The sequence below is a fragment of the Cucurbita pepo genome, chromosome 14 (assembly GCF_057944985.1).
Source record: "Cucurbita pepo subsp. pepo isolate OVF chromosome 14, ASM5794498v1, whole genome shotgun sequence".
Lineage (NCBI taxonomy): Eukaryota > Viridiplantae > Streptophyta > Magnoliopsida > Cucurbitales > Cucurbitaceae > Cucurbita > Cucurbita pepo.
The window spans coordinates 11,836,192-11,860,947 of NC_141811.1; the positions used below are offsets into that span (position 1 = coordinate 11,836,192).

Genomic DNA, 24,756 nt, shown 5'->3' on the forward strand with positions numbered 1-24,756 from the left:
ATTTTGCTTTGGGCTTCCCAAAAGGCCTCATACAAATAGAGATAGTATTCGTCACTTATAAACCCATGATCTTCCTCTAAATTAACCAATGTGGGACTCACTCCCAATAATCCCCAAAACTAAATTGGTAATCTTTCAATAGAACGATTTAAAGGTTAATGATATTATATCGTATGAATATTCGAAAAATTCATAAAAACTTCCAATTTTTATTTAATTAAACCGACAATTTAATGGTAACTCCTAGAAAAAAATTGTTAATTTCAATGAAATCAAACTTGGTATGAAATTAATTCTAGTCCATGCACAAAATTAACGTTCTTAAAAAACTTGCCCCATTTGGACAAAAATTAAACCTTAATATTTTCTTCTTGGAAAATTTATTAATTTTTTTGTTACCATATATATGTTTTATAATATTTTACGTGCATCTTGTTAGATGATGAAAGTCCTATTATGCCCAAAGTTGACAATATCATACCATTGTGGAGAGTCGTGTTCGTCTAACATGGTATCAAAGCCATGCCCTAAACTTAGTTGTGCCAATCCTCAAATGTCGAACAAAGGACTCCAAAAGAAAAGGAGTCGAGCCTCCTCAAAAGCATAGTAAAAAAATGACTACAACTCCAAAAGAAAAAGAAGTCGAGCCTCGATTAAGGGGAGACGTACTTTGTTCGAAAGTAGGTGTTGGATGATGAAAGTTCCACATTGGCTAATTTATGGAATGATCATGGATTTATAATCAATGAATACTCTCTCAATTGGTACGAGACATTTTGGGGAATCTCAAAGCAAAACCATGAGAGCTTATGCTCAAAGTGGACAATATCATACCATTGTAGAGAGTCGTGTTCGTCCATGTATATATATATATATATATATATATATATATATATATATATATATATATATATATATATATTATTTTACATATGGTTTTTAATATTTTTTAAAAGGAAAAAAAAAAAGATAAGAGAGAGAAAATTATGAGGAGAGAGAAATCATGTTTTTCACGTGGGAAGGCAGCATTTTTGTTTTCTATTGTTTGAAATTAAAAAAAAATTATTTGACTAAAAAATAAATTAATTATTTAATTCTTATTTTCATGTCGAATTAAATATATATATTTCTATTTCTTATTAAAAATGACTATTTATTAATAGAAAAGTCATTTTAGATAATTTATATCTAAAATAATTCTTTAAAAAATATTTTTAAAATAAGAAATAAGAAACAGGATAACATTACTAAACACACCTATTATTAATCCCAATTAATTAATTATAAAAATAAAATTAATACGAAAATATTAAAAATAAAAAAAATATATTTTAGAGATTAATTAAAAAAAAAAAAAAAAAACCGAAGCTCATTGGGTGGGTGGTGCTTATTTCAGGGTTTTTTTTTCCTTTTTTTCTTTATTTTTTCTTTATTATTTTTTTTTTCTGTGACATTTCGTTGCAAATCCTTCTGTAGATCTGTAAGTTATTATGTCTCTTGTGCTAGAATTCATGGCTTTGCGCTGCGCACAATGCGTTGAATTTTAGTGTATGTTTAGAATTGTGTGTGTGTGTGTGTGTGTGTGTTTCTTTTTGATTTTGGTAATCCTTGTTACTTGATTTCTCGTTGCTTGATTGGAGAGGTTTCAGAGTAGCCGGATCTTGCTCGTTTTAGGGTTGGATGTATTGGATTAGAGCTTGCGTAGTTGGGGGAAGTGGTATTGAGGTGCATTTGATCGATTAGGGCTGGATCTCTCGGTCTATATACTGCGGTTTTAGCTGTAATCGAATTGGTTGAGGTGAGAATTCGGATTTGTTCTTCGGGTTTGGTGTGAATTTGGGGGGGGGGGGGGGGCGTGTTTAGGGTTTAAAAGATGGCTCCCAATCCTCCTCCATTTCAGGTGGAGGATCAGACAGATGAAGAATTTTTTGATAAATTGGTGGAAGATGAGTATGTGGAGGGCGATGATTCAGGATCCAAATTCCTTGATGGAAATGATTCTGACGATGCCAAGGCGTTTTCTAATCTGAGTATGAATGATGCAGACAATACATTCAAGGATTCTGGTGGTGTTGGTGACCATGGGCATGAAGCCATAGGGGAGAAGGGCTTCGTGGAGGCTGATCCAGGGGCATTGGGAGCACATGCAGAAGAGAAGGCTGCTTTGGTTTCTTCTAATTCTGTAGGGGGTAATGATGATTTTGGATCAGAGTCGACCTCCGATTCGTTGGCGGGCAAGAGCGGTGAATCTGGTGGTCCGGCCATAAAGGAGGTAGGATGGAGTTCGTTTCATGCTGGTTCATCGCAAAATTGGGGGCAGGGGTTTGGATCATATTCGGATTTTTTCAATGATTTGGGTAACAATGACGCAGGGCCTCTCAGTGGATCCTTGGAGAATAATTTGAATGGTGAAACGATGGTTAAATCTAGTGCAGAAGAGAACCATGCAAACAACTCTGTTAATTATGTGCCATATCAAAATGATCATCAAGTTTATGAAGGATCCACAGATCAAAATGATCATCAAGTTTATGAAGGATCCACACATCAAGTTTCGGCTGAGAATGATTTGAGTAGCAGTCAGCAGTGGGAAGATCTCTATCCAGGGTGGAAATATGATTCGGTTTCGGGGCAATGGTATCAAGTAGAGAACTCTGTTGCAGTGGCGAATGTCCAAGCTACCTTTGATAGTAATTTGAACGGCGAATGGCCTGATGTTTCTGCCACAAAAACAGAGGTGGCATATTTACAAACTGCTCAGTCTGTTGTTGGCACTGTAACTGAGGCTAGCACGACAGAGGGTGTTTCTAACTTGAATCATGTATCACAAGGAAATACTGGGTACCCCGAACATATGTATTTCGATCCTCAATACCCCGGTTGGTATTACGACACAATTTCTCAAGTATGGTGCTCCTTGGAATCCTATAATTCATCAATTAAAACAACTAATGAAGCTCAGCATAATCAAAACGAGCATGTATCAGCTTATAGCTATAATTATAGCAACAGTAGTATGTATGGTGATAATGTGCAGCCTAACGATTATGGATCGAGCGATGTGAATAATCAAGGCCTAGATGACAAATTGATAGGGTCTCACCATAATGAAAATCAACAGAGTTTGACTAGCTGGCCAACAGAAAGTGTTTCATCTCAGGCTGAGCCAACTTTTGGTGGAAAGCAGCTAGTGGATACGTCTTCGAGTCCTGATTTTTCTGTAAGAAATGAGCAGCAGAAGTCTATTAGTTCTTATGGAACAGTTCCATCATATTTCCAACCAAGTCAGGGTCGTAGTGACGTCAATGGACCTACCAGCTTAAATAGCTTCCCCTCAACTATGGATTATGGTCATCAGGTTCATCGGGAAAATTCGAAGGAACATGAACATGTGTCTCTATCGAGTGACTATTATAGCAATCAGAAACAGGTGACTAATATTCAACAATCTTTTCACGGAGGTCATCATCAGTCTTCTTATGCTTCAAATGTTGGAAGATCTTCTGCTGGACGTCCTCCACATGCATTGGTAACATTTGGATTTGGAGGTAAACTTGTAGTGGTGAAAGAAAGCAGCTCGTTTGGAAACTCAACTTATGGTAGTCAGGTTAGGACACCCTTTTTCTCTGTCTGTTTCCCTCTTGTTGCATATAGGCTAATAGGCAGGAAAATACTCTGTTGCAGGTGTTGGCTTTAATATTTTACTTGTCGATACATATACCACAATCAAAATAATCATGTCCCGCTGTGTGCTACTTCAAATTAAAAATATTTCAAGATTTATTCATTCGGATGCGTCGAGTCTACTCTGATCTGTCATCTTTGTTACTTGTGAAGGATCCTGTTGGAGGCACAATTTCTGTCCTGAACATGATGGAAGTTGTCATGGGTAACACTAATGCCAACGCTATTGGCAATAATGTTGGTGCAAGCGATTACTTCAGTGCTATCTGCCAACATTCCTTTCCTGGTCCATTAGTTGGTGGAAGTGTGGGGAATAAAGAGTTGCAGAAATGGATTGATGAAAGGATTGCACATTGTGAATCATCAGGAATGCATTACAGAAAAGGCGAAGCATTGAGGCTGCTTCTTAATTTGCTTAAAATAGGCCATCAGCATTACGGGAAACTCCGATCACCATTTGGCACAGACACTGTGTTGGGGGTAACTTCCTCCCCCCCTAGAGTATAAATGTGTTTGACATTATGGGTGTTTGACATTATGGCCAATCTTATCTTTATTTGTTTACATTTAAATTTACATTGTTGACATTATGGCCAAATGAGGAGTTGAGATATCTCCCTGAGAGGACGGCCATGGAGTTAATAAAAAACTTATCTAATTGGAGTAGCCAACACAAGCTTTTTTTTTATTACTCCACATTCCTTATTAATTTAGATTGGAAGGTCTACTTGTAGTTCTGTTGGGGAAGGAACTCCTGCTCCCTTTGCCCACCAGGGTGTTTTCTTTTGCCTATTTTGGAAGCTTTTTCTTATCCAATAGATCGCTTGTCGGAGATATATTTTTAAGTGTGACTAGTGACATTCATGTACGTGTTACACTGATTATTGTGGCTTTGGAGATTTCTTGTGATGTGTTGGGCCAATTTACTCCTAATATATTATTTAACACTATCTAATTCCGAGTTTTTTCTGCATCTTATTCAGAGTCCTCACATAGCTTTCGATATCTATTGCTCTTGCTTCCAAAGAGCTTTCTCTCCTGCCAATATATGTGTGTGCAAATGAGTGATTTAAAAGAGCAATGTATGAAGAAGTATATATTTAATTATTGTTTCAATTAAAGGTCAATTTTTCAGAAGAGAAACAATTTAATTGATAAATGAAAAATTCAAATTATTTGTCCAGTTCTCTTTCTCGTAGTTTAATTATTGAACCTTTGGTTTGTTACAACTTATTGTTGCACCGTTCTGAGCTATCCTTACACTATGCCCATGGGCAATGTTCCAACTCTGTTCTTTATGAACACTTCAACTACATTTCGTCCTAATTTATACTTGTATTTTTTATCAGGAAAGTGACAATCCAGAATCAGCAGTTGCCAATCTTTTTGCTTCTGCCAAGGAGAATGGTGTGCAATTCAATAATTATCATTCGCTTAGTCACTGCTTGCAAATATTGCCTTCTGAAGGACAAATACGGGTATTAATTGATAATTCTCCATTCTAAAGCAAATACATGATAACGAGATTGAAACAAGAGTAAATCATTAGCTTCTGGGTGATGTAACATTTTCTTGGTGCATGTTCTAGGCAACTGCTTCTGAGGTTCAAAGTCATCTAGTATCTGGTAGAAAAAAAGAGGCTTTACAATGTGCACAAGAAGGTCAGTTATGGGGACCTGCCCTTGTTCTTGCTTCACAGCTTGGCAACCAGGTTAGTTTGTTTTGTTTTTATTTATTTATTTATTTATTTTTCCTGTTGGGTTTTATCTTTGCTACCCATCCTTCTTAGATTATGTCTTGGATTCTCAAATGCATATATTTGGTGAAAACAACTTATATTTGAAGTCTTATTTATGTATAGCGTGCATTTTGAATTTTGCAGTTTTACATTGATACTGTAAAGCAAATGGCTCTTAAGCAATTGGTACCTGGATCGCCTTTGCGGACCCTATGCCTGCTTATAGCTGGGCAACCAGCAGAAGTCTTTTCTACAGTTACGACGCCTAACATCAATCCTCTGGGTGGTAGCATGACTCAAAACTCTTCACAGGTGATGTAGGGTCGAGATGATTTGCATCTTAAAAATATATCCTGTATTGTTGCTGTGACGCCTTGTCCCTTAACTCAACTATGTTGCTACAATGGATAGTATTTTCTTTTCCTTAATGAAATGGAAACCAACTCTGTAATGGGAGAGCAGTGAAGATCAACTTTTCTTAATTTTTCAGGATATGTGATGTTTTCTTTTTATTATTATTCGGGTATTTGTCCCGTACGAAGCTCATGTGTTGTTCTGTGTGTCATATTCACAGTTTTCTGCAAATAGTATGCTGGATGATTGGGAAGAAAATTTAGCAGTGATAACTGCCAACAGGACAAAAGATGATGAACTTGTAATTATTCACCTTGGAGACTCCTTATGGAAGGAAAGGAGTGAGGTTAGATTATTTCTGAAAAATATTTGCGACTGATGTTTCATTGAATGTTTCATAACCTGAATCGGGTGGGCAACATTTTCAGATAACTGCTGCTCACATTTGCTATTTAGTTGCCGAGGCGAACTTCGAGTCATATTCAGACAGTGCTAGACTCTGTCTTATTGGAGCTGATCACTGGAAATTTCCTCGTACTTATGCTAGCCCAGAGGCTATCCAGGTATTCATTAGATATATTCCATGAAACACGATCAGTCGTATGATCAAGTTTAGTAATGTGTGGATATGGGTATGACATTTATTGGGCATGTGTTGAACACTTGTTAATAAAAATGTGCGGATACTTGTAGACATAAGAAGATATAAAACAAACAATTATCAGGAATGAGCTAAAAGTATTCAAACTCTTAATTTTTTTGAAAAATGGAAACAAAAATGATTGATTTTTTACTTCTTCTTGTATATATTTAAAAACATGCATTCTACTGTCCCTGTTCTCATATAGGTGCCCTACATTTTTAGAAAATAACTTCTCTTTGTGGTGTTCTTGATCTTTGGATAAATTTAGTTTCTGATCTTTACAATATCGGGTTTCCCTCTGCTTTAGCATATGCTGTCTGCTACTCATTGGAAATTTTCCTTTCGTGTATCGTACCGATGTTGTTTTACAATTATTTCCAGCAGTCTTCTGTTGTAAGCACTTCTTTCCTTTATTTATTTTTTTAATGATTTACTTCATAAATTCATACAGAATTTACTTGTGTATCTGGACAGAGAACTGAATTATACGAATACTCCAAAGTTCTTGGAAACTCTCAGTTCATCCTTCTACCATTTCAGCCATATAAGCTCATATATGCATACATGTTAGCAGAAGTGGGGAAAGTTTCAGACTCATTGAAGTAAGTGCCTTCACTGGTTTACATTTCTTTTTTCCTTTGGATAAGAATTATACATCAAAAAAGCAAAAAATTATGAAAAAGAGAGGACCAGGATCCTCCTGGATTTATATATTTTGAATAACAATCTCGAGACTGAAAAATGGAAAAAAGTAATAATTTCTTCATTTTCACTTAAAGCGCCTAAGGTCCCCCGAACGTTGTAACGTTAGCACCCCAAAGAAGAGCATTCATATTGTTTATCCAAGGGATTTTAGCATTTTCAAAAGAATATTCCCAAGAATACTATCTATTGTGATTCATATCATGTTCCAAAAAAATAAAAATAGAATATCTATTGTGCTGAGTCAGGAAACGATTTAGTATTTGAGACCAAAATCAATAAAAATTCTGTACCTGCATCCTCTAGTCCTTTGAGAGAGGCCAAATAGACTATCAAGATTTCTTATCCTTATTCGAATGATTTCGGGTTTTCGATGATCTTACAAGAACACGATATTCTGGAATTTGAATCAGGTATTGCCAAGCAGTTTTGAAGTCACTTAAAACTGGTCGTGCACCTGAAGTTGAAACATGGAAGCAGTTGCTGTTTTCTCTTGAGGAGAGGATTAGAGCCCATCAACAGGTATTCATCTCATTTTCTTGGTTTCAGAACTAAAACATTGAGGCAGTTTCAATAGATGTTTATACAATTTGCATACAACCCGTAGGGTGGATACACAGCAAATTTGGCCCCCACAAAATTAGTCGGGAAACTGCTCAACTTTTTTGACAGTACCGCACATCGTGTTGTCGGGGGCTTGCCACCTCCTATACCATCAACTTCACATGGCAATATTCATGATAATGAACATTATCATGAGCCAGTGGTCCCGAGAGTATCAACTAGTCAGTCAACAATGGCGATGTCATCGTTAATTCCATCTGCTTCAATGGAGCCCATAAGTGAGCGGACTGCCGATAGCAGTAAGATGACAGTTTCAAACAGGAGTGTTTCAGAGCCAGATTTTGGAAGAACTCCAAGACAGGTGTGATGTTTGTAATTTTCATTTTTACGCTGTCACTGCTGAAAAAGATTTACCAGATCAAGTGATCAATTCTATTATTTGCAACAGAATCAGATCAGTTCTTCAAAGGAATCAATGTCAGCTGATAGTCAAGGAAAAACATCAGATTCAAGAGCATCTCGTTTTACTCGTTTTGGTTTTGGTTCACAATTGCTTCAAAAGACTGTTGGATTAGTCTTGAGACCTCGCCTGGGTCGACAGGTTGTTACTCGCATCAGATTTTTCTAGATTTTCCTCGAGATCTTTGTATTCTATTCTTTCAAACGCGTTGCCTATATCTTTTCTATTCGCCACTTACATTTGTTTTTCTTTTTCGGTTGTGTTACTGAAGGCGAAATTGGGTGACAAGAACAAATTTTATTATGATGAAAAGCTGAAGAGATGGGTCGAGGAAGGTGCCGAGTCTCCAGCAGAAGAGCCAGCCTTACCACCACCTCCTACAACTACAACATTCCAGAATGGTGGTGCTGATTACAACTTGAGATCTACACTAAAGAAAGAAGCACCATCCCATGATGGAAATGTGGAGTTTGCAAGTCCCAATCCTATTCCTGCAGAAAATAGTTCCGGAATCCCCCCTATCCCACCAAGTTCAAACCAATTCTCAGCTCGAGGACGGATGGGCGTTCGTTCAAGGTACTACATCAAATGTTTAATTCGCGTGTCATTCAGTGAAACATATGTTTTCTCGTTGCAACATTCAGTGAAACTCAAGCTGTCTTGTTTGATTTTGTTAGGTATGTTGACACCTTCAACCAAGGGAGTGGGAGCTCAGCAAACTTGTTTCAGTCACCTTCCGTTCCATCAATTAAGCCGAAGGTTGCTGCCAGTGCGAAATTCTTTGTTCCAAGTCCCGCATTGCCAGCCGAACCGACAGAGGAGACTATACCGGAATCCTCTCGGGAAGACACCACAACCATTGAACATCCTTCAACATCCACCACCAACGATTCATTTTCTAGTCCCTCATCAACTATCCCTATGCAAAGGTTCCCTAGCTTGGGAAACATCTCAGTGAAGGGTGCAAATAAAAGTGTCAATGGGCCCTTTGCAACAGATAACTCCCGACGAACTGCATCATGGAGTGGTGCAAACTTCAGTGATGCCTTAAGCCCCCCTCATAAACCGACGGGGCTTAAACCTCTCGGCGAAGAATTGGGTATGCCTCCATCCTCTTTTATGCCTAGCGAACCACCACCACCACCTTTCATCCAAGCACCAATTACTGGCGGTGGTGGCATGGGAGATGACCTCCATGAGGTGGAACTTTAAGTAGTTAACATGTAAATACGAAGTTTTGTTCCTTAGTTGACCCACACAGATACTCGAATACAATCGTCGCGCCTGCATCTCTCCAGCATAAAAAGATCGGTCGTCGTATGCACCAGAATATAGAGTTCATCAAAGCAAGTCCTCAGCAAGTATGTGCCCTTTTTGTTTTCTCTGAAATCTCTTTGTTCCCAACCCTGAAATTTACGAACACAAATATAGTCCACAATCATCTCTATATGCTTTATATGCTTTAGATGTGAGTTCATTTTACTCTCCTAGGAGTTACCAATGTATGATACTTCTGGAGCTGATATTTTACATTAAAAGCAAAGACAGAAGGCCTTTGTTGGCACCATTGTACAGCTCTTTTGTTTATTAACCCCCCGCCTGCCCGCCCGCCCGCCCGCCCCTCCCGTTTTTCAGAGACTAGAAAATGGCCCTTAAGGTGCTTCAAATTTGAACATCATTAAGATGGAAAAATGTACTGAATTGTGAAGAATAAGACGATTTGTTCCTTGTGATTGCAATTTGCTTTTAGATGTGGATGTGAGGCTTGGAGTATTCTTAAAACATTTTACCTTATAATGGCTACGAGGGGGTTGCAACGACCGTGGAAGCCATGTTTGCAGTGAACTGCGTTGAGCTATTTTATGTCAAAGGATTAAGCAGTTTGGAGGTTGCTGATTATTCATATGTTTGTGGAAATTAAAGTCTGTTTTGATTTGTTTTTCAAAGAGTGCAATATTGGAGGTTGAAAGACCTTTCGAAGACATGCAATTTAATAAAACATTCCAACATGAAGTCATTCTATGGGTCTTCTCTTGATCCTATTTGTCATTTTTGCTCAATGACGGTATCTGGGGAATTTGCATCGGCTAACTTTGTGCCAGCAGCCGCGGTAATACAGAGGAGGCAAGCGTTATCTAGAATGATTGGACATAAAGAGTCTATATGTGGCTTTTTAAGTTTGCCGTCAAATTCTCGGGCTCAACCCTGGACAGGCAGTGGAAACTACCAAGTTGGAGTACGGTAGAGGAAAATGTGATTTCCGGTGGAGCGGTGAAATGCGTAGAGATCGGAAAGAACACCAACGGTGAAAGTACTCTACTAGGCCGACACTGACACTAAGAGACGAAATCTAGGGGAGTAAATGAGATTAGATTCTCCAATCGTCCTAGCCCTAAATGATGGATACTAGGCACTGTGCTGAAAAAGTTGAGTTTTTAGGTACTCCCCTATTGGGATCTGATATACAAACATTTAAACGGTTAAAATAACGAAATCAAAAGACCTTAGTGGTTAATTACCTAGACACTCAACATGTAATTTTCTTTAGTGCTCATTGGTGGCTAATTATCCTATCCAGACACACGCCGTGTAATCTTTTATAAAATCTTTTTCAATCATCCCTTTTTAGCGATCATCATTATACTCAGACACACTATGTGTTATCTTTCCACAAAATCATTTTCAATCGTTGTAACACCTCATGTCCAAGGTTCACATCAAGATTTGAAATTCGGGATTCGACACCTAATTGCCCCGACATGCCTTTGCATCTCTACAACACGTTCATGTTACATGTTTGTCTCGAATTACTTCTAATAGTGAAAACTATCTCCACAAACCAACCAATCTTTTTAGCATGTTTTGTCATCACTCATCAACACGAGTCCTTTTAGCATGAGTGAGGACAAAGCATACTAAAACAACTAGTGCGGGATTTGTGGTAATAGTTTTCACTATTGAATCATGTACACGAGGCATTACAATCAACCGTTTTAGCTATCACGTGATTAATTTAATTAACCAAACACACCACACCACGCGTAATCTTTTCACAAATCTATTTTATTTTATTTTTTAAAACAAATTTAATAAAAAGTCTTTTTAAGTATTTTATTAAAATCATTGCCAAATTTGTAGCTACGAACACTCCGTGCATTTTTCCAATTAAAATGAAAAATTGAGCGAGTATGAACTTGGCGATGCCTTTAGGGTCAACGAGTCAAATCCAATATCGAATGGTAACCATTGGATCGATTTGCTGACAATAATTTTGTACACCGCCAGATAATTTCTGAGAATTTGCTTCTCGCAATCCCATCACACGCCGGTTTTTCTCCCAAGAACCCTTTCCCAGTTTTGCAACTTGCTATCACAACCTCTGCCGCATTCAATCTCTCGAAAACTGGGACAAATCGATAGAATCAGCTCAAATTCTTCGAATCCCAGTTCCATTTCATCCATGGCCGACCATCCTGATGATTTACACGAACTTCTTGATAGTATGCCCTTCAAACTTCATCCAATCCGTTGTGGGATTCTGTTTCTTTTACGTTTTTCTTCGTGTTTCTTATGAATTCTGTTCGATTTGTCTCAGGTGCTTTGGACGATTTTCAGAAATTCGACCTTAGTCCTTCCGTTTCGAGGTTTATCGATCAATCTCTGTTGGAAACTTCCTTTTGGTAGGGTTTTTAGTCGGTTTCTTGATGTTTTTAGTTCTGTGTTCTTGTAGAAGTGGAGATGGGGCGGAGAGTAGGGCGGTTCTCCCTTCTGGGGTTCAAGGTTTAGGGATGGGTTTGCCTGACCTAAGGAGCAAGAAAAAAGGGAAGCAAAAAGTTTCGAAGGAATCGCATGTCTCTGAGGCTCTTGATAAGCTCAGAGAACAGACCAGAGAGGCTGTGAAGGGGCTTGAATCAGTGACTGGTCCTAAACCTGGTGTTGAAGATTTTGGTAAAGATGCTTTGATGGAAGATTGGGTGAAGCAGTTCGAGGAGATGGCTGGCTCTCAGGTACACTTCTTCAAGCCTTTGGAACTCTTGAATGTTGAATCTGCCCTTTAATTGCATTACTTTTCCTTGTTCTATGTCTCTTGAACAATGTTTTGTAGTCTCATGTGATTAGATTCTGATTAAGGGGGAGTTTGGTATGATGATGGAGGAGTGGAAAGTGTTTTTAAAAGGAGTTTTTTATGGTATTTGGTCCATAGTTAAAGGTATTTGTCAAATCTCACATCGGTTGGGGAGGAGAACGAAACAACCTTTATAAGGGTGTGGAAACCTCTCTCTAGCATACGTGTTTTAAAAACCTTGAGGGAAAGTCCGAAAGGGAAAGCCCGAAGAGGACAATATCTGCTAGCGGTGAGCTTGGGTCGTTACGGTATTTCTTCTGAAAATGCTTGTAGAAGAAGAGCAGGGGGTAAAGATGCTGGGGATTGTGCATAATTCCAAGCAGGATGTTCACGCTTGGTCCAGTTATTTGGAGCAAGTACCCTTGCTCTCTTTGTGAGGTTGGGCATCTGGCCAGGCCACCTCTAAATCTTTTTCCATTATCAAGTAACTTGTGACATTTCAGTCATCCTCTTTGGGTTTTCCTTTTCGGGCTTTCCCTCAAGGTTTTTAAAACGCGTCTGTTAGGGAGAGGTTTCCACACCCTTATAAAGAATGTTTTGTTCCCCTCTACAACCGATGTGGGATCTCACAATCCACCCCCTTCGGAGCACAGTGTCCTCACTAGCACTTGTTCCCTTCTCAAATCGATGTGGAATCTCACAATCCACCCCCCTTCGGGCTTAGCGTCTTCGTTGGCACTCCGCTTAGTGTCCACCCCTCTTCGGGGCTCAGCATCCTCGCTGGCACACCGTCCGGTGTCGCTCTGATACCAATTGTAACAGCTCAAGCCCACTAGCAGATATTCTCTTCTTTGAACTTTCTCTTTTGGGCTTTTCCTCAAGGTTTTTAAAACGCGTTTGCTAGGGAGAGGTTTCCACACCCTGATAAAGAATGATTTGTTCCCCTCTCCCAACCGATGTGGGATCTCACAAGAGATGTCTAGCTGTTGACCTTTGCATATGCTGACAATAACGAAGACTTATTCTTAGCGTTTTTTTGGAGTTTGCAAGTGTTTCTAAATATTTTCTTCCTCATCTTTCAGAAGTTAGCATCTTCCATATCTTTCCAGGTCCATTTTTATTGGAAGATTCTCTATGGAATGACAATATGATCATATCTTGCTTTAGGTCCTTCATTTATTGAGAATTTTGCCTTCAGACACTGTAGATTCCTTTTACGTAATGGAGTTTTAACTTGTTTTAAACAAGTTCAAATGTCTACGTTATAAGTTTTCTGTAACCCATCATTGCTAAAATTCTTCACTACTGAGAGATAGATGGCTTTGAACTCGATTGGCGAGTGAATTAATCGACGGTAGGTACTCTGAAATAGTTGAAAATGGTCTAAATGCAGATATCTCCTAAGTTTAACTGTTTATGTAAAATAGTTAGTAGTATTATTGAATAGACTCTTAGTCAAAAGTTAATCTGGTTTGATGCATGAATAACTGTACTTGGAACTACTGTACTTGGAACTGAGATGGAGAGGATATTTCTTTGAAGGAATAGCCTTATTTACAAATTGGAAGTTTGAATACGAGGGAACCAGTAGAACCTTGTTAGGTCCCACATTGCTTGAAGAGGGGAACGAAACATTCTTTATAAGGGTGTAGAAACCTCTCTCTATCATACTCGTTTTGAAACCTTAAGGGGAAGTCTAGAAGGAAAAATCCCAAAGAGGACAATATATGCTAGCGGTGGACTTGGGCGGTTACAAATGGTATCAGAGTCAATCACCGGGCGATGTGCCAATGAAGACGCTGGGTCCCCAAGGGGGTGGATTGTTAGATCCTACATCGGTTGGAGAGGGGAATGAAACATTCCTTATAAGGGTGTGGAAACCTCTCCCTATCAAATGCGTTTTAAAACCTTGAGGGGAACCCAGAAGGGGAAGTCCAAATAGGACAATACCTGCTAGCGGTGATTCTGTAACGGGGAAGAATTTTTATATTCCAACCTATATTTTGTAGTATTCTCATAAAAAAAAAAAATGGTCTTTTCTTCTTTCATTCATACTTGGAGGAAAATTCTTTGAATTCTGAGGGCTTTTGGCACCCTCCAATCTAAATGCTGCCTTACCGCCTTCCCCTTCACTTATCTTTCCCTTCAACAATCATTTTGTCTTCACTCCTTTGGGCCATGTTCTAGGCTTAACAAGAGGAGTTATTCACTCGACAAAGGATCGTCCACCTCGTGGTCTTTGTGATTGACTCTGAGGTAAGTTTGAGTAGTGTGGAATCAGAGTCATTCAGTCAATGGATTTCAATACGAAGGTTGATGTTTTTGAAGTTTTTTCGAAAGTCTTTTGACTTATTATTTCAAGATTATGACAAGAAGAAGGAAACCGCATCATTCATGTGATGTCCCACATTGGTTGGGGAGGAGAACAAAACACCTTTTATAAGTGTGTGGAAACCTTCCCCTAGCAGATGCGTTTTAAAGCCTTGAGGGGAAGCCCAAAGAGGACAATATTTGCTAGCGGTGGTTCTAGGTCGTTACAATTCATGTCGGCCAAATTTTCTGTGTTGATAGAATCTTGTGGTTTCGAGTTTCGTGAAATTTCTCTTTCGGCTTAAGAAGGAAGCGGCATCATGGTTTAGCTTACAAAGTTTTGTTTTGCCTTCATATTTAGATTGATGACTTGCTTGAGGAGATTTTTTATTTCTTTGCTGGTGATGGTTTTTCCAAAAATTTCTTTCAATGGGTTAATAGTTCTTGTAAAGCTGAAGAGTTTTTCAAGGTTGCTTGATGATCGGTTGTTCGCGTTCTTTGGAAGACTTAAAGTAGTTTTTAACTTTTTAGTGTTTGGTGGTGGGAGATCTCATATCGGTTGGAGAGGGGAACGAAGCATTCTTTATAAGGGTGTGGAAACCTCTCCCTAGCAAACACGTTTTAAAAACCTTCCAGGGAAGCCCGAAAGGGAAAACCTAAAGACGACAATATCTGCTAGTGGTGGGCTTAGATTATTATAGGTGGAGGCCTTATTTATAGTTTCCTCGTTCATTTGCAAGCCCGCTAAGTTTTTCGGACAAAGTTTTTGGCCATTTTTCCATTTTAGTCTTACCATGAATGTTTAACGTGCACCATTTGTTAGGACATGGAATCCATTGTTGAGACCATGATGCAACAACTTTTATCCAAAGAGATTCTCCATGAACCCATGAAAGAAATAGGAGAAAGATATCCCAAGTGGTTGGAGGAGCATAAAGCAAGTTTGAGCAAAGAAGAATACGAACGCTACTCTCAGCAATACGTACTGATAAAAGATCTCAACATCGTGTACGAACGTGAACCCGACAACTTCAGTAAAATCGTTGAGCTCATGCAGAAAATGCAAGAATGTGGTCAGCCACCAAATGACATCGTGCAAGAACTGGCACCTGATTTCGACTTAACGAATCTTGCACAACTGTGAGTAGATTCTCCCTGTTCTTATCTCTTGTTCGTTCTTTTCGTATCGTTCGTCATGAACATATTTTAACGAATATACTCTCGTTCTCTCGATATATATATGTGTGCAGATCTCCAGAGATGTTGGAGTCACAGACAAATTGTTGTATAATGTGAGGTAATGGTAATGCTTTTGGATGTGATCTGATTTGTGCTGCTGCTTTCCTTCCATTGATTTTCTCATATTTGCTCAGAAATATTGTTAAATCTCCAAGAAATTACTTTGTCCAATAAATAATTATTATATATGTTGTTAAGTTTCAATGTTCAGCCCTAGTTTTTAGTTTATACTCAAATCTTATAATTATACCTTGCCTGCCTATTCTGCCTTTTGCTTTGGTTTCAATCAAGCACTTTTTTTTCGCTCGCGCTCGCGCTCACGCACACGCACACGCACACGCGCACGCGCTCAAGAACACAAGATTATTGTAGTAACGGACATGGTTTCTACCTTGTCTGTTTGTCCGGGCTTCGGCTTGGAAATAATGTAGCACCTTGGAGCCTTTTAAGTTCGAACTCAAAATATACGTTAAGCAAATCAATTTTGACCGTAAACTTTGTCTCGTTGTATCAATTTTAACTTTGTGGGAGAAAGAAAAGAGAAAAGGAGACTTAATTTTGTGCGCCGAAATATTGAATTATTATCTCCTTCGTTTCCATGGTTCTAGAATTTTCAATTAGGTCTAATAGATCTTTATCATATTTAGAAACTTTGAATATTTATATCAATTTAGTCTATGAACTTTCAAGGGTGTCTAGTAAGCTCCTAAACTATTAATCTATTTAGGGTTAATAAATTCATTCCTTACATATTCAAAATTTTTAATAGTTATATAAATTTGAATTTTATGCTTAATGTAACCCTAAACATTTAATTTTGTTTTTAGTAGATCAAATAAAATCTGAAAGGTTAAGGGACAAATTTGTAATTAAACATCTAAAAAATTTTACAAGGTAACATAACATTCAAATGGGTAAAATTTTTAAACACGATGAATATTTATTAGACACAATTAAAATTTGAATGATACATTCGACATTTGTAAAGCTCAATCACTACTAACGATTGCGAAAAATATAACTCATTACAACCAAAAGTAAATAATTTTTCGAGTTTAATAAATTTTATAAATATGATTTTATTTAGAATTTATTCACCAAATTCCAATAAAATCACAAGAAAGTGAAAACTGTGTGTGTGTATATATATATATATACTCCCTTTCCAGGTATAAAAATGAGTATAAACACTATTTTCTTACATTAAACCAAGCCTTTTCCATTTTTAATTCTATTCCCCAGAAGAAGAAAAAAAGAAAAAAAACTGTCCGTTTCATGTCCCAATCATCAACACCATTTATTAAACCTAGAAGGCGACAAAGACTCACCCGACTTCACCGCGAAGGAAGCATCTCTGTCAATCGAAGACCGGATTGCCGCCGCCATCCTCACCGCCGCCGTCCAGACTACCGGCGCCGCGCAGAAGGCGTATACGAAAATGCAGAGTCCTCTGACCACGCCGTCGGGATACCAGGGAAAGGCCATGACGAGAAGGACGCCGAAGATTCCGAGGGACGGGACGAGGACGGAGAGGATGGGGAGAAGGAAGACGGTAGCAGCGAGGAAGGAGAAGGTGGAGGAGCCTAGCAAGAAGAGGCCCCAGCCGAGGAGCGGGTGGATGGTGGTGGGAATGATGAGGAATGGAATGGCGTAGGCGGCGAGGATGGACCAGAAGGCGGCGAGTTTGAGGGCGAATTGGAAGGAGGCGGCGGGTTTTTCCGATCGGCGGTGGGAGAGCTTGGCGAGATTAGGGCGGGCGAGACGAATCATGGCGAGAATCCCTAGGTAGAGCAGAATCTGGATGAAAACCACCGGCAACTCCCCTCCGTACCTGTGAGTATTTTAGTTAATATAAATAATATGTAATAATTCAATCTTTAGCACAAATATTTTAAATTATTATAAATTGGAAATTACATAACAAAATTATAAAGGTTAGAATTAAATTGTAATAAAAATAGAAATATATTAAACTAAAATTTAAAGATTAAATTATTAATTCATAAAAATTTAGAGACCAAAAACTATTTTTAAATCATCAGAATATTTTTAAAATATTTAGATTAAAAAGTGATAGAAAAACTAAAGCTATTTTGGATTTTGTTTATGTGTACAAAAATTTAATCCAAATTCTATTTAAATAATTATAAATATATGTTAATTTATTAAAAAATGTTAATTAAAAAGTTAAATATCATTTTAGTCTATCTAATCATTAATTCTTAAAATTATAGTAAATCTTAAGTTTAGTCTAATTTAGAATAATTTAGAATTTAATATTTTATAGTTATTTTTTATTATCAAAATCAATTAAATAATAATAACAATGGAAAACACATGAACTAAAATGAAAACAAAACAAAGTTAAATCTTTAAAATTTTAGGTGAAAATTTGCTGAATGAATTTTGGATGTAAAGGGAGAGAATTTGATTACCCAAGGGTGCGACGACGTTGTTCGTGCCATTGGAGGCCAAGAGGTAAGACGGGCCACGACCACCAATACCATGGCTTCAACCATGGTGCCCCAGGAAACGTTATTACGCTATTTGGACCACACGGGATGCTCCATCGTAATCTTAGATCTGTATTACAATGATCGTTTAATGAATATTGCCACTAAAATTTTGTTCCTAATATGGTCTTTGGCTGCATAAAAAAGGCAAGCAAGGACTTACAATAGTAAGTAGCATCCATTTGGTAGCCCAAGGGGAGCCTAAAGTTGCCATCAAGAATGGAGCCGTTAGAGGGAGGATAGAACATGGGCTGGTTGAGCAGCTCAGGGAAGTAGCTGCCGATGAAGCCTTGATCTGCACCATCTGGGTTCTCTCTCCCCACTCTCACCTCATTTATCATGTCATCAAATACCCTCTTCGATGGCTGCCATCCATTATTAAACATTCAAATATCTCACTACAACAAAATATTTAGTCAATACGATATTGTATTACAAACCACGACTCTCCACAATGATATGATGTTGTTCACTTTGAACAATACTAATTAGCGTACGTGGGGCTCTCTCCCAACAATTCTCAACAATCCTCCCCTAAAACAAAGTACACCTTAGAGCCTCTCCAGAGGCCTATGGAGCTCTCGAACAACCTCCCCTTAATCGAAGCTCGACTCCTTTCTTTAGAGCCCTCGAACAAAATACATCATTTGTTCGACACTTGAGTCACTTTTAACTACACCTTCGAGGGTCACAACTTCTTTTTTCGACATTTGAGGATTCTATTGACATGGCTAAGTTCAAGACACGATTCTGATACCATGTTAGAAACCACGACTCTCAACAATGGTATGATATTATCTATTTTAAACCACGACTCTCATTAATGATATGATGTTGTTCACTTTGAACAATACCAATTAGCGTATGTGGGACTCCCTCCCAACAATTCTCAACAATCCTCCCCTAAAACAAAGTACACCATAGAGCCTCTCCCGAGGCCTATGGAGCCCTCGAATAACCTCCCCTTAATCGAAGCTCGACTCCTTTCTTTAGAGCCCTCGAACAAAATACATCATTTGTTCGACACTTGAGTCACTTTTAACTACACCTTCAAGGGTCACAACTTCTTTGTTCGACATTTGAGGATTCTATTGACATGACTAAGTTCAGGACACGACTCTGATACCATGTTAGAAACAACGACTCTCAACAATGGTATGATATTGTCTACTTTAAACATAAGTTTTCATGGCTTTGCTTTTGGTTTCTCCAAAAAGTCTCAAACGAATGGAGATATATTCCTTACTTATAAACTCATGATCATCCCCTTAAATAGCCAATACGAGACCAACAATTCTCAACCTATAGATCTCCAAAATGATTGGGATTTACCTGAAGAACAAAAAGGCCGGTGTGGAAAATGCAAGGGTTGATGAAGACGGCACAAAACTGACCACATTGGAAGAGCTCGTCGGTTTTCTGGAGGAAGAGGTTGTCAGAATCCAACATCACCACTCTATCGTAGTCCACCAAGCTCCATGCATATAGTTTGTTCAATGTTAGCTTGAACCTCTTGTCAAAATTCGATTGGTTCCTATATGGGTTGTTTACATTATCCACACTCACCACCTTCGCTCCATCTTCTTCCTTCCTGCACTAGCAACTTTAATCATAATTCAACTAACAAAACACTCGAAATCACATGAAAAAAAGTCTTCTGACTAACCACACTAAAAACTTAGATGAATTCAAATACCTAACCATAACGAAATTACATTTGACGAAAACATAGCTGATCAATCAACCTAACTACAAAATTATATGACTAATATCTTCATATGAAAGCTAATTAGAAAAATATACATCAATACAGTCTAAAGATTATACCCTTCATTAGATAACTGATTTTAATTTAGCTTTCATTTAATTTTTTTCCCACAAATTTCCTCGGTTGAACATATCAAACAAAAGAACAAAAGGGTTGGCAAACACTGAACATTAGGACAAAGAAACAAAGAAAACTTGTTCTTTTCAAACCATTTCTTGACATTGACCAAACAAATCATTATTTGAAAAAATTAATAATAACCAGACAAAGACAGACAAAGAAAAAGAAAGACAAAAGGGTTGTTGGCCCAAATGTTTCAGAAGGTCATTGTTCCAAATTCTGGATAAACAACCCCATCAACCTCTTCTTTTCCTCCTAGTCTTTTCCACCTCCAATAATCATCCATTTCTCCAAACAAAAAAAACATAGAAACAAATATTAAAATGATTTGATGGAAGACTAATTTTGAAGTGATTTGTTTAAAATATATCTAAGAAAAATGACGTAATAAAAATTTGAAATAGCAAGGAGTGAAATAATTTAATAACAATTTGTTATTTAGTTATTAATATGATTAAAATAACAAAATACTTAGAATCAAACAATTATGATTATTCAAACGTAAGGTGCAGAAAGAAATAAAAAGTGGCAGATTATTGTAATCAAGTCAACGGATCAACAAAGGGGATTTCTCAATAAATAAACAAACAACTGGTGATTATTTTAAAAAATATATATGTATATATGAGGAGAGAGAAAATGCAAAAAAAAAAAAATAAATAAAAAGAAAATTATCTTGGCTTCACAAATAAGGTAGCACTCTGATTTTATTTGATAATAATTTGGTTTGTAGTTTTTTTAAAGTAAATTTAAAAATACTATCTACAATTAAAAATTGTTTTTGTTTTTGTAACTTCACTCAGAATCATTTATTTATGATTTATTTGGAAGGAGAGATACAAAAATCATAAAAAACCAATCACATTCATTGGGTTGTCAAATTATTTTTTAATTATTTAAAATAATTCTACTGACCTGCATTTACATCAATAACTAAATTTTTATAAAATTTAAATATAAAATATTTATTAGTCACCATCGCTAATATTTATTACAAATGTTAAACATTATTAGTTTTTTTTAGAGTAGAATTAGGTTGGATTATAACCTGAATTTCAAGTGGGTCGGGTTGACCCGACTAAAAGAAATGCTGACTCACAAATCGAACTAAATTTTTTATTTTCCAAAAATTCAATCCAACCTAAACTGAAAAAAAGATCTAATCTAACCTAACATTTATAGTTTTGAGCTGGATAGTCCAAATTAGTCGGATTATCTAGTCATATGAACACTTGATCACACTCTAATGATCCTTTACTTAATAGCAATCCAAATCGACCACTCTCTTCTAATACAAACTCCAAAAAATACATTTTTTCTTTAATTATCTAAGAGTAGATGTGTAAATTAAGATGGTGGTTGGAACCCAAATGACAAATTCTAACATAAACCAAGATATTTACGAAGTAATCAAAAGAAAAAATTAAAGAAGGCAATTGAAATTGAGAAGCTAAGTAATACAAATAAATAAACGAAACGAAGATTCAAAACATAAACTAAAAGGACAATGATTTGTCCCACTAAAATTAAAAAGTAATGATGATAATAAAACCAAGCCATTAGCAAAGGAAAAGAAGGCAAGAAGCTTCTACTAACCCTACTAAGTACACATCCCACCATAGAATTCCAAGTCAACATGTTGGCCTATGCTCTTTCCTTTCAAATGTCTAATCATAAATTAGACCCAACTTACCAAAATGCTGTTTTATCCAATATTCCCAACTTCTTTGTAAAAAATCTAATCTATAAAGATCTAATTTTGATTTTAAACCACTAATACAAGACAAACAAATAACTAAATAGCTCGAGAAAATATCAAATTTTCAATAACTAAAATGCATGTTTGACTCACTATTTGATATAATATACTCTAAAAAAACGTTAAAGAAAAGTTGAGAAACTTCGTAAATCTAGACTCTTCTTCAATTGACGCGTAAACTATACAAATTAAGATTCTTCGTTTATCTACCTCTTGAAAGTGTTATTGAAATCAATTCTAATTTTTAAAAATTAAAAAAAAAACTTATAATTTTATTTTTTGAAAAATTACAAACTATAAAAAAAACAAGCACAATTTAAAATAAAGAGAGACATGTTGGATGATGAAAATCTCACACATCCGCTAATTTAAGGAATGATCATGGATTTATAATCAAGGAATAATCTCTTCATTAGTGTGAGGCCTTTTGGGAAGCCTAAAGCAAAGTCATAAGGGCTTATACTCAAAGTGGACAATATCATACCATTATGGAGAGTCGTGTTCGTCAAACATGGTATTAGAGCCATGCCCTAAACTTAGCAAAGCCATGAGAGCTTATGCTCAAATTGGACAATATCATACTATTGTGGAGAGTCGTGTTCGTCTAACATGATATCAGAGTCATGCCCTAAACTTAGTCGTGCCAATAGATTGGTAAATCCTCAAATATCGAACAAAGAACTCCAAAAGAAAAGGAGCCAATAAATTGGTAAATCTTCAAATATCGAACAAATGACTCCAAAAGAAAAGAAGTCGAATCTCGATTAAGGGGAGGTACACTTTGTTCGAGCGAGAGGAAGTGTTGGGTGTTAGATGATGAAAGTCCCCCCTGCTAATTTACTTTATAAAATTCACTTTATTTGTGTGGTCTCCTACTGGCTCTTAAAAATTGGATTAAGGAGAGAGAAAGAAGAGAGAAAGAAGAGAGAGAAAGGGGGCACACCAAGGCTTATCTGTTAAACCTAGCACTAATAATTTCAAGCCGACGGACAATTGGATAAACTCGCTCAGGCACTTTTATAGTCCCTTCAGCACTATCGATCCGTCCAAAATCAGACAAAAAATAAACATAAAAATCGTAATCACCAATGCATGATCAATTTTTCATGAACCGAACACGTGTCAGCTCCCTATACGGCCATATCATTTCCCCTACTGCCCGAACCCCCATTACCACAACCTTTTAAAGAAAAGACCTGACCGTAGGAACATCGACCATTAAAAATCATCCTTACTGACGGTGTATTTATCAATTGGAAGGCAAGGCAACAATATTGATATTAAAGAATGGTTGATTTTTCTCATAAATACCTATAAAATAAAATTAAAAAAATATATCAAACTAAAAATTTTCAAATGGATCCATTTCTTTTACACAATTTTCAATTGATTTTCAAATTCGAGATTACTCCGAATTTGATCAAGTAGATTGATCAAATTTGGAATCGATAATTTTCTATCTATATGATAAATTAGGATTTGAAAGGATCATCACCGGCTAAAAACTCATAAAATTTTAATTTAAAAATTTTTCAGAAAGGTAAAGGTTAATATTGAAAACAAATCGGCCGGCCACGATCGAAGTCGACCGGCGTCGGAGATGATAGGAGAAATGTTCCGGTGCTACACAGACTACGAAAGTTAAAGTAACTTTCCATCATTCACACCGTTTGTTTAACGATTACTGTTTCAATCCAACGGACAAGATTGAAAAGGAACACCACAATCTGGCCCTACTTCCTAATTCTAACAGACCTACCCTCTGCCGGACCCGCCGGGAGCTAAATCCGATGGAAAGTTATTGCTAATGATGTCAGTTTCAGTAAACAGAGCAAGCAAAGAAGAGCATATGGAAAACCGAAAATCGCGCAAAAATAGGAAAAAAATGAAAAGAAAATACAAAACAATAGAGGAGAGAGAAAGAGATACGGAATCTTACAGAGCACGCACCCAACGGACGGGCACATCGCGAGAAGCAATGACGACGAGATCGGCTTCGACGTTAAGCTTCGCAAGCGATCTAATCAACACTCTCGTCGCTACATAGAACTCGTAGTCCCTCGGCGTTCCCATGTACATCATCGTTGCATAAGCGTTTCTGTGCTTCATCGTTTTCGTTTTCATCTTCGTATACTCCGCACTCGATTCTTCAACCATCACCGCCGCTAGCACCACCAGCAGCACCGCCGAAATCCTCAAAACTCCGTCGAATCTCATCGCGCTCCGGTTCTCCAAATCTTTCAATCACTTCACCTCAATCTCAGCATCGATCGATCAGTCAAGAAGTCGATCCTCTGGTTGGATTTTCCCGTTTTCTCCACGAAAGACGACGCTGTTTCGAAATCTCACGGAAGCTCGTCCGCCGTTTAGATACAGAAACCTCGGAATCAGAGGAGGAACTGGCGGCGACGTCGAGGGAGACTTTCCGTTTGCTTTTTATTGTTCGAGCGGGAAGAGGAAAAGGCGAGGTTAGAGACAGCGAGGAAATGTGGCGTTATAAAAACCATGGACGCGTTTGTTTATTCTCTGTAGCTTTGAATCTGAGCCGTCCATCTTAAATACCTCTAAGATTGACCGGTCCCAGTTGGATCTTCCTCATTGGATTATTCCCCCCGGTTTGTCAATAAAGCCGTCACCACTCCTCCTTATAACGCTTCTCGCCACCTTCTAGTGGCGTTCTACCTGTATTCGGTTTATGTTAAATTAAATTTTATTACATATAATAATAATAATAATTATTATTATTATTATTATTATTATTATTCTAATAAATAATAATAATAGTTCTTAATTTGTTTTTAAATCTTATGAAATTAATTTTTTTTTTTTACGGTAT

General features: G+C 37.2%; 3 protein-coding genes across 5 annotated transcripts; 2 read left to right on the forward strand and 1 right to left on the reverse strand.

Moving 5' to 3' along the window:
• Positions 1-1,422: 1,422 nt before the first annotated feature.
• On the forward strand, positions 1,423-9,884 carry LOC111809914 (protein transport protein SEC16B homolog). Of its 3 annotated transcripts, none has more exons than XM_087117496.1 (14): positions 1,423-2,510; positions 2,547-3,607; positions 3,838-4,164; positions 5,034-5,162; positions 5,273-5,395; positions 5,567-5,734; positions 5,997-6,122; positions 6,205-6,339; positions 6,894-7,021; positions 7,535-7,643; positions 7,729-8,046; positions 8,134-8,286; positions 8,417-8,721; positions 8,823-9,884. In XM_087117496.1, exons 1-14 carry the CDS (start codon positions 1,874-1,876, stop codon positions 9,355-9,357), a joined length of 4,254 nt encoding a protein of 1,417 aa, XP_086973622.1. In that variant the 5' UTR covers positions 1,423-1,873; the 3' UTR covers positions 9,358-9,884. The 3 variants fall into 3 exon arrangements, with proteins under 3 accessions (XP_086973622.1, XP_086973623.1, XP_023552152.2); XM_087117497.1 differs by having other exon boundaries at positions 1,423-1,798; positions 1,901-3,607; XM_023696384.2 differs by having other exon boundaries at positions 1,423-3,607.
• Positions 9,885-11,341: 1,457 nt separating this feature from the next.
• On the forward strand, positions 11,342-15,988 carry LOC111809999 (peroxisome biogenesis protein 19-2). Its single transcript, XM_023696525.2, has 5 exons — positions 11,342-11,645; positions 11,741-11,789; positions 11,876-12,152; positions 15,345-15,661; positions 15,772-15,988. The coding sequence occupies exons 1-5, from the start codon at positions 11,606-11,608 to the stop codon at positions 15,815-15,817; spliced, it is 729 nt and encodes a 242-aa protein (XP_023552293.2). The 5' UTR covers positions 11,342-11,605; the 3' UTR covers positions 15,818-15,988.
• Positions 15,989-16,798: 810 nt separating this feature from the next.
• LOC111809998 (putative glucuronosyltransferase PGSIP8) lies at positions 16,799-24,551 on the reverse strand. The gene is made up of 5 exons (XM_087117674.1): positions 23,860-24,551; positions 19,606-19,864; positions 18,437-18,638; positions 18,196-18,343; positions 16,799-17,591 (listed from the first exon to the last, which is right to left on the reverse strand). Exons 1-5 carry the CDS (start codon positions 24,135-24,137, stop codon positions 17,048-17,050), a joined length of 1,431 nt encoding a protein of 476 aa, XP_086973800.1. The 5' UTR covers positions 24,138-24,551; the 3' UTR covers positions 16,799-17,047.
• Positions 24,552-24,756: the final 205 nt, after the last annotated feature.